This window comes from Tetrao urogallus, assembly GCF_951394365.1.
Source record: "Tetrao urogallus genome assembly, chromosome: 5".
Classification (NCBI taxonomy): domain Eukaryota; kingdom Metazoa; phylum Chordata; class Aves; order Galliformes; family Phasianidae; genus Tetrao; species Tetrao urogallus.
The window spans coordinates 16,101,156-16,116,859 of record NC_136818.1 but is presented as its reverse complement, the minus strand read 5'-3'; the positions used below and the strand labels follow the sequence as shown (position 1 = coordinate 16,116,859).

General features: G+C 35.8%; 1 protein-coding gene across 2 annotated transcripts in view; it reads right to left on the bottom strand.

Annotated features, from left to right (window-relative positions):
* FNBP1L (formin binding protein 1 like) overlaps nucleotides 1-15,704 on the bottom strand; it is a gene marked incomplete at both ends in the record, with an annotated part of 49,413 nt that overhangs the window by 5,365 nt on the left and 28,344 nt on the right. Inside the window, 8 exons of one of the 2 annotated variants that reach the window (XM_079536439.1) lie at nucleotides 1,851-2,009; nucleotides 4,421-4,624; nucleotides 5,251-5,397; nucleotides 7,128-7,256; nucleotides 7,773-7,877; nucleotides 8,987-9,049; nucleotides 9,441-9,588; nucleotides 11,075-11,128. In XM_079536439.1, the coding sequence (XP_079392565.1) occupies nucleotides 1,851-2,009; nucleotides 4,421-4,624; nucleotides 5,251-5,397; nucleotides 7,128-7,256; nucleotides 7,773-7,877; nucleotides 8,987-9,049; nucleotides 9,441-9,588; nucleotides 11,075-11,128 (1,009 nt within the window). The remainder of the gene's footprint in view (nucleotides 1-1,850; nucleotides 2,010-4,420; nucleotides 4,625-5,250; nucleotides 5,398-7,127; nucleotides 7,257-7,772; nucleotides 7,878-8,986; nucleotides 9,050-9,440; nucleotides 9,589-11,074; nucleotides 11,129-15,704) is intronic. The other variant, XM_079536440.1, reaches the window with a different exon arrangement.

Here is a 15,704-nt window from a genome sequence, read left to right as displayed (position 1 = left end):
TTTGTGATCTCTAGTGCTTCAAATGACATTTGGGGCATAAAAAGCAGCATGTCTGGTATGCTGATTACCTGATCTTTGCTCATGGATAAATCTCAAAGCAAATTAAAACACCATTTGAAAGTTGTGCCTGTCAATTCTATTTGGACATAGTTTTCCAGGGATAAAACCATGGAAAACATAGCACTTTGTATTAGGAACTATTAAGAATAGAACAAACAGTATTTCAAAGATAAAACTGGTCAATGACATAAAATCTATTAAAATTACAGCACACATTTAAAGACATTTGATATGTGAGGTCTTTAAATGTTTGCAAGGTATTTCAAACCACATAAAACAAAATATTCATCTGGAAGACTTAGAGATTTCAAAACATTTGATACTGCAGGATAACGGAGATCATCCACATTTGGATGTTACTATCAATCTTCTGTATTGAGTCGATTCTATTTTACAACATGGTCAATAAATTGGTAAGAATACAAAATTAAAATACTGTTTTTGTTTTCCATGGGTATTTTCTAGTTGTTAGTAACAAATTCTAGATCTATTAAGATTAGAAGGTGTCAATTTGTGAGGAGTTGATATATCCAATGATAAAACAAAAAGGTGGGGGTTAATCAAGATCTCTGCTACTTCAGCAACTTTAATCCAGTTCTTGAGTAGGTAAGGAAGGAATATTATCTTCACAACCAAAATAGATTACAATACCATTCAGAAAATAAAAGGAAAAGCTTCCCTTCATCAATACATACAAAATATCTGGGGGTCTGATATAAGATGCCATGACATGATTTAAAGAAAGTACGTTAAAGCATCGCTCATTTCTGAATGATAGCAAGGGAGCCTCTAAATCATTAACTTTACTGCACTGCTATGCTGTACTTTGATCTCCACGTTACAGTAACCAGCCATTCTTGGTGCATATGAGATAGCACGCTGATTTTTGTTTTCGAATACAAGAAAATCATGAATTAAATATAATCAGGTACATCCAATTATCTCATTATAAAGATCACTAAGCATCTTAAAACACACAAACTGGGCAGCCTGTATTTCACTGAAATAACAGGAAAGTGGCAATACATTTATCACTTGTACTGTAAATGTTGCTAAGAAACCACTTAACAATTCTGTTGTCTTCCAAACAAATTCTATTTGCAGAATATGCCATTAATAATTGATAAATGAATTGACAAATCTCGAAGTAGCATTTGGTAGTAATTTTTCAATACCTTTACCCAGAAGTACCTTGGACAAAAACAATTTGTTAAGCATAAAATTAAGAGGGTAATTTTTCAGAAAATCAGGATTGCAAAATCTGCAAGCACTGTGTGCTGAAACATTTGATGTATAAAAAAATAAATGAAACTTCTCCATTCTTCGTTCTGTCTCAACATCAACTACTATTATTTCAATTAGAAGTCAGCAAATAAAGCGATCATCTGTAAGCTTTTTTTATGGTTACTATTTATTCCCTGCGGTGTAGTACTGCTAAAATATGGTATATGATGGTAGGAAAACATTTGTGAACGTGAACAACAATGAATAAAAGTTATCAAACACATGCTGAGCACCCTCTTTATAAAACTTTTATTTTAGACACAAGCATTTGGAATGTTACAACAAGTATTTACACTATTGCAATTTTAATCTGGTGGTAAGGTCTGTATAATATGAAAAAAAAACCACAAACCAACAACCACCAGAGCATCCTAAAAGTGACTGTATAGCTGAGTATTGCTTAAAAAAGAGTAAGCCTTATAATGAGGGTGAAGAGCATTAGAAAGCCACATCACAAACACACTGTTCATAGCCCATCATGCATTTCAACTTTTTATCCAACTTACCCCTCTTTTGAGGCTTCTGAAAGAAGGAATTCTGGGCTTCCCTGTTTTTATGTCACTCATGCAATAATGCACTGGTTCAATGGAGAATATGGGATACTGGGACCCATTAGGAGTACTGGATATGTATAAACTAGTAGGGGTTAGGGGTGGGGACTGTGGCTAATGTGGAAATAAAGAAAGCAACAAATAAGCCAAATGTTCAAAGTGATTTTAAAATGAAAATTCTGTCTTATAAAAGCAAAATTTCCATCTATCACAAACACCTTTAACTTTCACAGACACGTTTATGCTATCACTGTATGGGTTTTAAGAGGTTGCTGTCACAAATTAATCTTCAGAGACAGAGGAATATTTAAGAAAACTCCAGGCTCAACTTTCATAAGATCTCAAAAAAGATTCCAAACTTGTTTCTCTGTTCTTATAGAACAGGAAATTTTGCTTTTTCCAACTTTATTTATGGTCATTCTGGAAACTTGCGCAACTGTGCTCACATTTTCTTCCTACATTTTGATGCACCTTCCCCAGTAAGTTAGAAATAATATGTACGTACATGGAGAATGACCAAGAAAGAGGTCTACTGAGACCTCTTGTAATCAAACTGGACTTGCAAAATGGCTGCATACCATTCTAATCAACATCATCACTTCAACTTCCCCTGCTTTCTTCCTCCACTTTTAAAAAATTGCTTCTCTGATGGTTTCTCTCTCCTGCTCTTTGCTGCTTTTGCCTATTTCAGTTTTCCCATTTTCTCTGCTACACAATTCTTTCCCTTTCCGAAAGGCTTTTCTGTCTGACAACATCAAAAAATAGGTAAACGTACGTAAGGAAGTCAAGACCATCCACAGTTCAAGCTAAATGAAGGCCCAAATGCCACTACAAATACATCAAATACACTAAGTTAATATTTTTGCTTTGGTTTTCTATTAGCTAATGTTTTGAAATACTTTAAGAATGTTATGTGCTTATATTCTTATAGGAAATATAATAAATAACATACTGTTTATATAAAATATATACAATTCCAAACATATATATATATATTCTGATGTATATTTTATTTCCAGCTGGTTTTTTTTTTGCTTGTTTGTTTTTTAAAGGTGTGTTCATAAATCCCTTCCTCCCACCCCTCCCCCTCCAAAAACAAAAACTGAACATAATCTTCCATTTATTCCAGGTACTTAAGGAAGAGTATGTAGAATTTATACATATTTGTGTGTCTGTGATTCCACATAGGAAATAGCATGTAGCGTTCATAGTCACCTCTATGAAGTAAACAAACTGTGGAGAAGAAAGAGTAGGGAAACAGTCCTGACAGCTTTCTTCAGCTGTCATCATGCTATGGAATATCTTGTATTATATATAGTATACATACTTATATCTTATTATTATATATAAAACAAGATATTATACATATCTTGTATTATATATAGTAAACATCCAGACCAGAAGCACATTTAGATCGTCACTGCTTTGCTGTCTGTGGCAGAGGATGTGTGTGTGTGTGAGCACACATGCAAAGCTTTTGGACACAGGGCTTATTACCAAACTGGTAGTCATGACTGCAGCCAAATGCAATAAAGATGGTAATATGTTGAAATGATAAACTACTATTAGTCATTAATTATACTGCATGAAAGGTAAATAATCAATTTTCATTTTAACACAGCTGCAGTTACACATAACATATTGAGGAGGAGAAAAGGAATCAGCTGAATCTTTTCTGCAAAGATCTGCTTGCTTGGAATACTATCAACTGGAAAATAAATCCCAGCCTTCATGAGCTATAAGGACAGCTTTCTACAAAGTGGCAGAAACCAATTTGGAAGATTAAAACAATCTCACCAAACTCTGAGGGAATCATTTAAAAGACTCACTTATATGTTCTAATACTAGCTAAAATCCCAGCATAAAATTTAAATTCGTGCCTACTTTCGATTTTTTCCTGAGCATAGGCATTTTTACCTTTTTCACAGCTACATTTCCTCTGGGATATTTTCCTGTATGGATCTTCAACAGTATGTTTTATCAGTGAATTACTGTAAGTTTAAATATTTTTGAAAATAGCACATTTAATTTAAAAAATAAAAATAAAATCTATGTACTATTCCTATTGATAACATACATAAAATGTGACATTTTAAAGGAGGTTGCTTTTTGTAGTATTAAAGAGAGATCTGAAGCCTGCCTGATTCCAAAGCATAAAACACACTCTCTCAGTTTGTTTTGCTTATTTTTACGCCCAAATCAACACTTTTTCTATGCAATTACAGAAAGTCTTTACAGCAACTCAAAATAATAAGGGAAGTTGGAAACTACTTTTATTTACTATATTTCAACCTATGCAGAACATCGAATAACGGATAAAAAACCTTACAGGACACAGACCACTGGAAGAATCGCAAAACTTCCTTCCACAAGAACCTGAGAACATCCAACCTTACTCAAACTGTATGTCATCAAAAAACAATGGAGTACAAGGAGAACGTACTTTTAAAATAAATAATTGCTATTTCTATGTACTCTGAATCTTCACATTTTAATTTTCCGAGTAGTAATTTCAGAATTGTTACCTTTGGCTTTTTTCCAAATAGCCACAGCTTTCCTTTTGCCTTGCCCACTGTAGTTTTTGAATCAATTCTCATTCCTTCCTGCTTTGGTGTACTGATGGTTCCATCAGAGATAGTTCTGTAAATATTCTGACTGTAGTCTTCAAATGGAAAATCTCCAGGAGGTTCAAAACCAGATTTGAAGCAGTCTATCACTAGCTGGGAGTCCTAAACAGAACATGAGTGAGTTTAAAAAGAAAATCAAGCAGTTATCAAGAGAGAAGAAGAGAGAAACCTGGAGACATAAATTTTCCCTTTAAGTGAAAAGATGCACAGGTGGAAAACAGAGAGGACACAAAATGCCTTCTTCTGGACTGAAGATAAAGTATGTTCTTTTTTTTCTCAGCAGCGTTACCAATGGCACAAATCAAAGCATACATACACTGCTATTCAGAAGCCAGCAAAGAGTCCCCACAGGTTCTCAGGAATTTAAGGCAGGGCAATGGTTTATGCCCAAATTAGACTCCATCTTTTTATACTTTATCCAATTTAATGCTACATGCCAGAGAAGACACCAACCATGTTGGTATTCTGGGATGTTTCAGGATATGCAAAACAACGCATCCAAATCATATATGATGTTAAACATCTTCAGATCAAAGTAAAACAATAAAACATGAAGAGAACAAATACCAGCAATACTGGAAACAATCATTAAGACTAATACTTTTATGGCAAATAATTGAAAACATAAAAAAACGTACAGGATTAAGTAATTTTCCTCTTCTCTCCCACTCTCCATGCATCAGTTCACTTTCTAATATGCATTTCCTAAGTAACTCAATTCTACTTACTCTATGTTCATCAACTGATTTTGCTGCAAGGATCATCCCCTCTAAGCATTTGGAGATGATTGGAATAACCTTGCGCTCAGAGTCAGCAAAGCCTTTGTAACATTCACTAAGTTTGATAGTCCTTCTTTCATCCATTTCTTGAAGTTGCTGCAAGCACAAAGGAAGATAAGTATTTATGGACATTTTTTCCTGATCCCGATGTATGCAGTTGCTGTGGTCGCCACAGTGTAGTATGGAATTTCTGTACCTTCCCAGTATTACTATTTACCCAACAAAACAGAACCTAATTAAATTTCAAAAAAAGGAAGTCCTGTCAGACATAGATTTGAGATGCCCTAACAGAAATTAGAGTTTATATTTTTTAATTTATAAAACGGTGTCTGGAGGACTGAACTTTCTATTCCTTATTTTAAAGCCTGTGTAAAGCGCCTACAGCCTCCTACTTAGTTTGAAAAATTTCAGGCAAAAATGAGAACTATAGTGATAAAATTCTATTGATTTCTACATCTCCTCACTCTCTCCTTCCAAACAACCTCTCTGGTAATAGTACAGCTGCCTGAAATCTCATCATCTTTAACTCTGCATTTATTTTTATCCTCTCCAATAAATACCAGTGGTTAACAAAAAATACGAAAGGTTCAGAATATTAAAATCAAAACTGAAATGTATGCATTCAAATTTTCTCTTTCAAATACAAACCGTTTCCTTCACAAATGCGCAAGAAAATAAAGAAAAAAAGATTACCATTATAGAAGATCTGTAAACAAAGTCTACTGGAACACAACACAAAAGAACAAATTAAAGAGAAATACTAGTAAGATAATAGCCCAGAACACTTCACCTAAATTAACGTGACAAAGAGAAGGAAACAATAGGCAATAAACACATAAACAGGTTATCAAAATGGGTTAAAAAAGATGGATCTTTCCTGTATCCTGTATCTATTCTAACAAAGGCAGATATCTCAAAGAGCGTCTAATTTTATAAGTGAAACAAGGCAACAACCTTAGACCTGCTGAACACCTCTCCACAGGCACTCTCACATGAAGTTATTAAACACTTGCAAGGAAATAATTTAGAAAACATAGTCCCAGGAGAAAGTAGGACCAGGCCTTTTTGCTTTTACTGGAGACTTTTAGAAAACACAAGCCATTTCAACACTAGAAAAATTGGACCGAGCTACAAAACCAAAACTGTTTCTCCTGGGACTTCACTGCAATATTCCATCAGTGCTAATGCCAGATCTACTTAAGTACTGCTTACCAGCTAAAATATTATAAGATTCTATAATCAGCCATTTTTAAATTGATACACCTTCAAATGAAGTCAACATTTTTACTTCCATTTCCACACTCCACGTACTCCATGCATTTGTGATATTTTAGGGAGTTCTGTGCATTGCTTGTAATACTGCTGAAGCAATGACCACCTGAGTGTGCAGGAAGCACTTCTGCCTCCAGATCTACCCAGTATAAACCTGCTACATAAGACCCATTAAATCACACTGTCACCATTAGCTATGTGCTTTCCTATGTCCCTACAAATCAATGCATGAAAAAAAATAGAGAACTAGTGATCAAACTTTGCTAGAATGATTGTTTTAACATTTGCTCTCATACGGATGTCCAACATTTTTATTTTACTGCTCTGTTTCATTAATACTTCAAGTCTTATGTAAAACCTTCATGAAGTATTTCCAGTGCAAGTGTAAGCATAATCACTGAAAACAAACTCTTTAAATAAAGTCGACTGTATGAGATTGTTAATTTCTTCATAAAATTATCTACTATTGTACAATAAAAGAGAAATTTGACATTTTAAATTCTACTTTCTCCTTTAAAAAACACCAGTCATGCTTTCTTCATTAATTATTTTACCTTGTAAATCTGAGGAATGACAATGTAGTAGTGTTTGTGCTGTTCACCATTAAAATTCTGTAGTTGTGCAGCATATTCATTTTTGTTTTCATCAGCCATGTGTGTACGCAGGTTTAACTGTTGCTTAGCCTAGTAAGAAAGTGTTATTGGTTCAAATATGTCTTCAGCTTTTCAGTGCTACACAGCAGTATTGTAATTTACTTTGCCAGTATGTAAAAACACTAATCAAAATCATCATCACAACTTACGTCTTTACAGTACAAGGAATGTGAGCCTTAATTTATACAGACAGCCAAGAGACCTAATTTGTTACACAGAGAGAGAGTAGTGGTTATTTCAGCTCCCTTAGCCACACTGCTTAAATACATATGCAAAAAACATAAAAGAGGCTGAACGAGACTGCATACATACGATAAAATGCCAGATACCAGTAAGTCTGCCGACTGAAGGGAGAAAACCGACTCAGCATCGTCTCAAGGACGATGAAGCAGACTCCGTGTACATTTTATTCTTTCATTTTGCATGCAATAACCAAGCATATCTTATACATAATTTTGAAGGACGTTGTTCCAGTATGATAAATAAACAAATATAATTTGTTTATAATAAAGGGAGAGTAGAAGACAAACGTGGCACTGCTCTTACCTTTTCAACATCAGCCTTTGTCGCATTAGTGTCGTTGTCCAGTCTTTCGTAGCTTTGCTGCGCCTTCTCTGCCTCTCTGCATTCTCTCTCAAATTTCTTTTTACTCTACAAAAGCCACAAACTTACTGCTTCAGCTACTATCCCAATTTTTAAAGCAACTCTGAATTTTAAATATCAAAGCTTCCCTTTAAGACCTTAAATTCCCTAAATACCTTTATTTAAGTAAACACACTGTTAACATTATTTAGTATACCCAACATTCAATAATTCTGTCTGCTTTCAAGATAACTTGTAGGAAAAATCATTGCAGCTTGGGAAGTTAGTAACTCTAGAGAAGAGCAGGTAACAGATGTGAGTACTACTCTTCTGCTTTAGAGAACAGTCAGGCAACGGAGGTTAACGTGTCCCTTTCAAAAGACTCATCTGCGCTCAAAAATACAGCAGACAGAAGCCAACTGATTGTTACTGGTGAACTCTGAGGATTATCTGTCTGAAAGGTAACAGCATCTTGAACTACCACACCTGCTTCTACTCTGATCACCTGACCATGAATTAAAACTCTTTGACTTGACACTGAACCAAGACATCAATCATCTGAGTTCACAACAACAAAATAGAAATTCACTTTTCCAGTTTTGCTTCACAACAACCTGGATCACAGATAATAAATTTCAAAGACACAGAAAGAGCAAAGTATTGGAATGCATTATGAACACGCTGTTTTGCATTTTTTAATCCTTAAAAGCAATGTCTGTAATTTATTCTAGAGAAATACACTTTCTGCATTTCTCTGTAAAAGTATAATTCTGTCTCCTGAAAGGGTAACAGCCTACAAATTATATAAAGGGCAGCAGACTACAAATTCAAGTCAAATACTTAAGATTTCACCTTCACAGAAATAAATCATCCCTACTAATTACTCTCTAACCCAATGAGAAGCCTCTCAAGCCTGTGCCCATGGTTTAACCAGATTCCTTTACTCTGGATAAACACCAAGGCTTTATGTATGCACACTGGCTGTTCACAAGAGATTTTTAATTTTCTTTTCAGCAGTGAACTATAAACACATTGGAATGTATTTTGAGCGTTGCTAAATCTGATTTGGCCATTCAATAATACAGCTAAACATTAAATTCCGAGCAAGGAAGATTTTAACAGTTCCATTTACAGATAGGCTTTTTTTCTAGTTAATAATAAACAAAACACAAACTCACATTATCCATCTGTTTCCAGCACATGTCCAGATATTGTTGAGCCTTTCGTCCTTCCTGAAGATGCTAAAATCGCCACAAATAATTTGATTTACATACATTCAGTACTGTCACCATTACTTAGTTTGTGCTCTGTTGACACACCACAATACACGCTTCTAGCACATCACCAGTACCCTTTGGAAGACATTATTTTATGCAAGAACAGTACCACATTAAAAAAATCAGATTGGCAAAAAAGCTACCAGTAAGCAGTCTCTGAAGATCTTCATCCTCAGGTTTTAGTAACTGTTAACAGTACATAAAAATACACAACAGCTTTAAACACGTATTCTATAAATGCATTATAAAACCTACCTATTGCCAAGCTCATGAAATGAGGTAAAGAAATACATCAGTTCATTCAGAGGCACATCTCATTTCATATCCCATTATAAAATCAAGATATAGAAATTACCATTTTTCTCTCAGTTTTTAGATCATGTGAGTATCTCATTAATTCTCCATAGACTCTGTGTCCCATTTCTTCTGCAACGACTTCACGTTGTCCTGCATAGTCATTCAGCTCGTTAAGGATGTTAAAAAAGGCAATACATGAAGTAAACCTGGCAGAGAGAACATACACACAAACAGACAAATACAAGAAGTGAGACAGTTTTGTGTTTGCTTCTTTTTTTAAATAGATTTCCTTTAACATAGTTTATGCTCCTAATTAAAAAGATATCAGGTATATTTTACAATAAACCTTGTTTTAATGCTGATTGAATTACAAGAAGTGAAAGTAGGGAAAGCCTACATTGAGCCTAGCACATACTACTTGTTGCAACGTCTCTTCAAATACATTTTATAATATAGATTTTTGTGGATGGAAAAGAAAGAAGAAGAATACTACCTGGAAAGCCCTGTAGTATAGTGGTATCTCCTAAGCTGCCAACTGAGAGGCCTGAGCTTGGGAACGGATACGTACGTCCCTAGGCTTGGAGGCTGAACTTGTTGCAGAGATGATGTACTTGGTAGTCTTGAGGGTGGAACATGCCAATCATACCACTCATATGCATCCCGATGGATGATCTACAGAACAAGCTTGCTATCAGCTCTGAAGACAGCTGCCTGTATGCCTGCCCACCTCTTGGCTGGAAGTAAGGTGCCACTATGGCTGGCACTAAAAAGGGGGGAAGAGGAGGGGCAAAGGGTAGAAAGTGTGTGTGGAAGGGAAGAAAGAAAAAAAACAGGCACCACATTAAAATATAGATCTTTCTCTCTTTAACTGTGGAATACCGCCATCTCCATAGGCTTGGCTTTGTATAATTTAAATGCCATCCTAGAACTAGAATTCCTGTTCCCTGTAGCCCAGGTCTTTAAACAGAGTCCAAAGAGATAGAGGAAATCCTAGCGTGGATTTCCAGGAATTCTGTACACAGCATGTGCTCTGGTCACAATCTGAACCTTAGCCCACATTCTTTCATTCATGTTTATCTCTGAAGGAAACAATGTATTACACTTCTCCAAATAAAAAATGTAATGGATAGGGACCACAGAACAAGCCCCTCTTTTGTACAGCTGTAGAGGAGCAGTTGATGCTGAACAACTTTATGAGTATTTATCGTTCGGACTTATTTTGTCTCTGGAGTCAGAGAAAGACAGCAAGCTTAAGAGGCGTAAGCGCTTCTTGCCAAGGTCAAGGCTTGGTTTACACCCAAGTCTCAGATCTGAACACCTAACTATGCTGCAGGAAAGTCTGCTAGGCTAAGAAAAATCACAGCCCAGTGGTAAATTGCTGCTCTTCTATTAAAAAAACCAACCAACAAACAACAACAAAAACCCAACAGAACAAACTTCTGCTTTCAAACTTTCAGTGAGATGAAGATTATTTTGGAACACAGCAAGTACAACCTGCCATGTTTACTATTTTAAAATACCACAGAAACAAACGTAATGTGCCGTGGTTAAGTATTACATCAGAACTGAGAAGCCAAGCAGCTTTTGTTGTCTTTAAGTATTTTATCTTAGAAGAAACAGAAATTAAAAAATGGACAAAGTGCACCGCAGCCCTTATTTCTTATACGCACAACTTTAAGTGCACATTTTTACCTGGGTTCCTCATCTTTGGATGAACGTTTAGGACAGTACTTCTTAACCAGATTTCTATTAAGGAAGAAGAAAAAAGGATGTTATTTTACAGTGTGTTTTGACAAAACAAACACAGAGCAAGGTACATGAACAAATATTTTTTTTTGCAACTACCTTATTTTTGAATCCAAGGGTCCCTTAACCTAACACAAGGCAGAGAATCTACAGTGTTTCCAATGTCTTAAGTCACTCTGACCTCGAATGATGCATTTATAAGCATTTTAAAACCTAATCCACAGAGACTAGACATAAAGTGTTCTTTATTTAACAGGTTTTTCACATATATGTGTAAAACAACAAATTCTAACAAATTAGAAAAAAGCAAATACGTGGTCACTGTTTAAACACACACATACTGGACACCGTACACAATACCCATGAACCCATGGATGCTTTCTCCATGCCTGAATTAAGTTTTGAGTGTACATTCAGATCAGTGGTTTCAACCACAATTTTTCTCAATCTTCCATACTACTCTAATTAAACAGACCAGTGCATAAAGACCAATGTCCACCCTCACAAAATTTCCCATATCTTCCAAACCTAAGAACCAGATCATTAAAATCTAGCTAATAATCTAGCTAATAAACTGCCCATTATGAATATCTCTCCTTTAACCACATTATATTTTTAAAGTGAGAATTAACTTCCCATAAAATAAGGCATGCCAATTACTTGCTTTACAACCCATAAACGGAAGCAACAGAATGCTGACAATTTTTACCAGACATCTCTAATAAAATCATACCTTCCATTAAAAAGAAAAAGTTCACGAAGCAGAAAGTCCACCTTGAGTCAGTCAAGGAAGCACTTTCAAAGTGTGTTCCTGAGCAATGAATCTGGATTATGCAAATAATGGTTCTGTTTTTTTAATTGGTATGAAATACACTTTGTTCAAACTTCTGTTTTGTGCAGAAGGACATATTGTGTAATTAAACTATTTTACACATCCATCCAAGAAAGAAATCAGGTACGAAATATCAGCTCTTACAGCTGCTATACCAGCTGTATTTTAAATGGCCACTAAATATAACTTTCCCAGCTGTCTGTCCAGTAATAATTGAGTCAACTGGCCTTTCACATCTTAAGACTAATTCCTAATTAGTAGCCTAAATCCGTTACTAATCTAATCTAAACCAAAATACCTTCTCCCAGAAGCAGCCACACGGAAGGGTTGGATTAGATGATCTCCAGAGGTTTCTTCCAACCTCTGCAATTCTCTGATAAAAAGCAAACAGCATCTCCAATGCTACAAAATATTGCACGAAACAAAATCTTCCATGTATGTTTTGCATCCCACTCCCACTGGCTGCCTATGACTTCATCGCTATGAACCACGAACAATTTCATCATTAAAACATGAGTGCTAGTCCTGCCTTCATCTAAAATAACCTTCTGTGTTTTCCCTTCAGGTTATGCGGAAGTCCCGCATCTCTAAGGTACAAGCAGTGAGAGACCACGTTTAGCCATGAAGCACATAACAAAATATGAGCTGGGAGTCAGTGGAAATAGCAGGCTCGTATCCTTTGTCTCTTCTCGTACAGTCAGTCTACAGCCAGAAAGAACTACTGTAAGATCATCACATCATTTACACATCCATTCATACATTAACAATAAACACTGACTTTTAAAAATGCATCTACAAATTGTGTAACACCTTTCTCACTAAAGTCAAAACAGGAATTGTTCTTCACCATCATCAGAATCTACTGCCTGCTGTTAAATTCAACTTGGTAAGGAATAAAAGGAGACTTTCTGACTGTAAAATTCAAAAGATTAAAAAAAACCCAGCCATCTACTAATCTTCTTAGCTAAGTAACTTTCCCATGTTTCACTTTCCCTTACACTTCTGCATTGCTACTCAGGGCTTATTAATGACTGGCAAACTCCTGAAATTCACCTTATTAATATTCAGAAGGTGAACTGCATCTCAAGCACACAATGCTGTGTGTAGCTAAGCAACCATGCAAGTCTTTACAAGGGAAGATTTTCAGGAGCGTTACAAAAGAGAAAGTAAGCCACCTTAAAAAGCAAAAAATAAAAAAATCCACCACCATAGAATTTAAAGCTGCAAAAGAGAAGGGCTTCAAGGTCCAATAAACAGTACAAAGTACAACAACCGAAGTTAGCAAATAAAAAGTGGCTAACAAATGCAAAATTTCTAGCTAAAGGAAAAAGGAGCATTCACATGAACAATGAAGCATAAATGGGTTTTGTTTGTTTTTGTTTCACTTACAAGTGAGTATCAACATTTAGAAAGATCTTATCTCTGCCTAAACACAGGTCTGTTTCTCAGGATCCTAGTATGGCTCTGGACCAGTTTCTCCAAACCATGGGAACCTTACATACCTCTACAGCAGCAATTAGAGTAGTTTACATCTTTAAGGAGCCCAAAACAACAGCACTAAGGGCTCAGCACTCACACTACCAGTTTCTGGAAGTTTTAGTCCAGTCCAGTTCTGGCCAATTTCCCTCAGTTAAACACCCACCAGTATTTACAGAACAGGTTCACTTCCCACAATTCAGATTCACTGGGAAGAAATCTAGTTTGCCTGTTTTCAGATTCTTCCACAAGAGAACCAGACTACAGCTGCGTATAACTCACCTGATTTCTTCTTAAAAACCATTCCTGCCCCAAACTAGCACTCACGTAAAAACGCTCTTACTAGAACAGCTGGACTGACAATGTTTCAGCTTAAACTAAGGGGAGTCCCTGCAAAGCCTATTTGGAGCAGGAGAAACCACAAACAACGTATCCCCACTCAGATTTGTACTGATCCCCCAACCACACTGATTAATTTTGAAGTGTCCATATGTGTGTATGTACCTGCACATATAAAATATATTGAGTAGTACATATGCATATGTATGCACTGGTTGATAAATTAGAGAAGAGTTTAAAACGAAAGCAAGTGCTTACTTCAGCAATTCTTGCCACTCTGCTAAGTTGTCCTGTTTAATTCTACTATAACTGTACAAAAAAACCCAAACGCCTACCATTACAATATGAATAACTTCGTTCCCTGATCACAGGCGTAAATCCCACTTTTAGCAGTGATCAAAAATGACCAGCAGGCAGACTCTGATAAGCTGTCCTGAGGAGATCAACACCCAGACTCCACAACTGAGGTGTAATTTTTAACCTCACCTAGCAAGTTTGGTTGACATGTTGGAGATGAGGAAGGTCTCTGAAGAAATACTGTGAGCTGGTTCTCTCAGAGCACAATTTATATAACAGTCTTAGAATGCCTCTTTTTATATCTAATCCAAAGGCCAATGAACAAACTCACGAATACACTGGGCCAAGTCAACATTAGAGATCTTATAATTTAATTCAAAATAAATGCAGAATCTTCATTTTCCTTCAAATTTTCCTTTCATTTTAAGTAAAGAAAAGAAAAAAAGAAAACGCAAGTAACACATTTGAGCAACAGTACTGTCAGGTTCAAAAGAAAAAACAAAGTAAAAATTGCAGACCGTGAGAAGAGAACCAAATCTACTGGATAAACTGCTCTGCGTTTCTTCAGAGAGGGATGACACTTTAATACCTTGGAAATAAAATCTAGAATTCTATCACATCCTGAATTACACGCATCTGGAAGTAGATTTCATACAGCACAACATTCAGTTTGCATGCCCTGTGATTTTATCAAATCTCTCTTTTCAGTATAAGTTGGTCTTAGGTTAACACCACTGAGAAAGCAGCCTGGACTATATTACTCATTTTAAGTTGTGCATTCTGAAATTTCAAAAAGCACCTAATCAATACATTTACATTATTTATAGGCATGTACATAAGATGTCTACAGCTGTACATTTACACAGAAACACGCTAATGAACTCAAAACTCAGATTTATTCACTCAAATAACACAATGTAAAGAATGGGTGCAGCAGCATCAACAGGGCAGAATTTGTGCCAAGGTAACAGCTGTGACATCTGTTCGTATTAAACTTCTGCAGTGCCTACATCATTCCACAAGTGACTAGGAGCAAACTTATGATTCTTTCTTCAGAAATGAATTTTGAACTGTAGTAAGATCTTAAAGGCGTTTCACATCTGTAAGGCAGTAATTTCAAATAGGTTTCTGTGAGTGCATATAAACATACAGGCTGGGTTAAAGTAACGACAGTGAATTTGACTTAGTAACATCATCTCACCAGAAAAAGCTTTCAGCTAAATTAGAGTTTCCAAAGCTGAATATCCTTGGAATGATTAAGAAAAAACCTACCACACCCATGTTTAGATCATCATCAACCTAATTTCTCAGCTTCAATCAAAGAAGGATATCTGAGAAACAAACACATACGGTGATAATTCGTGTCACCAAAGTCACATTTGAGCTTATGCACATTTTAGATCACCCCTCAAGATTCCACATACAGAAGTGCAGGAACTCATCTTCAACTTGAATGGACGTGTGCATACACCGATATCTTATTTAGAAAAACAGCCACTTTCTGGTGTGCAGAAGGAAGTAACAAAGCCCATGAAAAATACATTTGCTCAAATCAATTAGGAAGATTAGAATTTTAAAGGGAAACACTTCAGTAGTTCAAGAACAACCAACACTATTTACTTAAACTAGCAA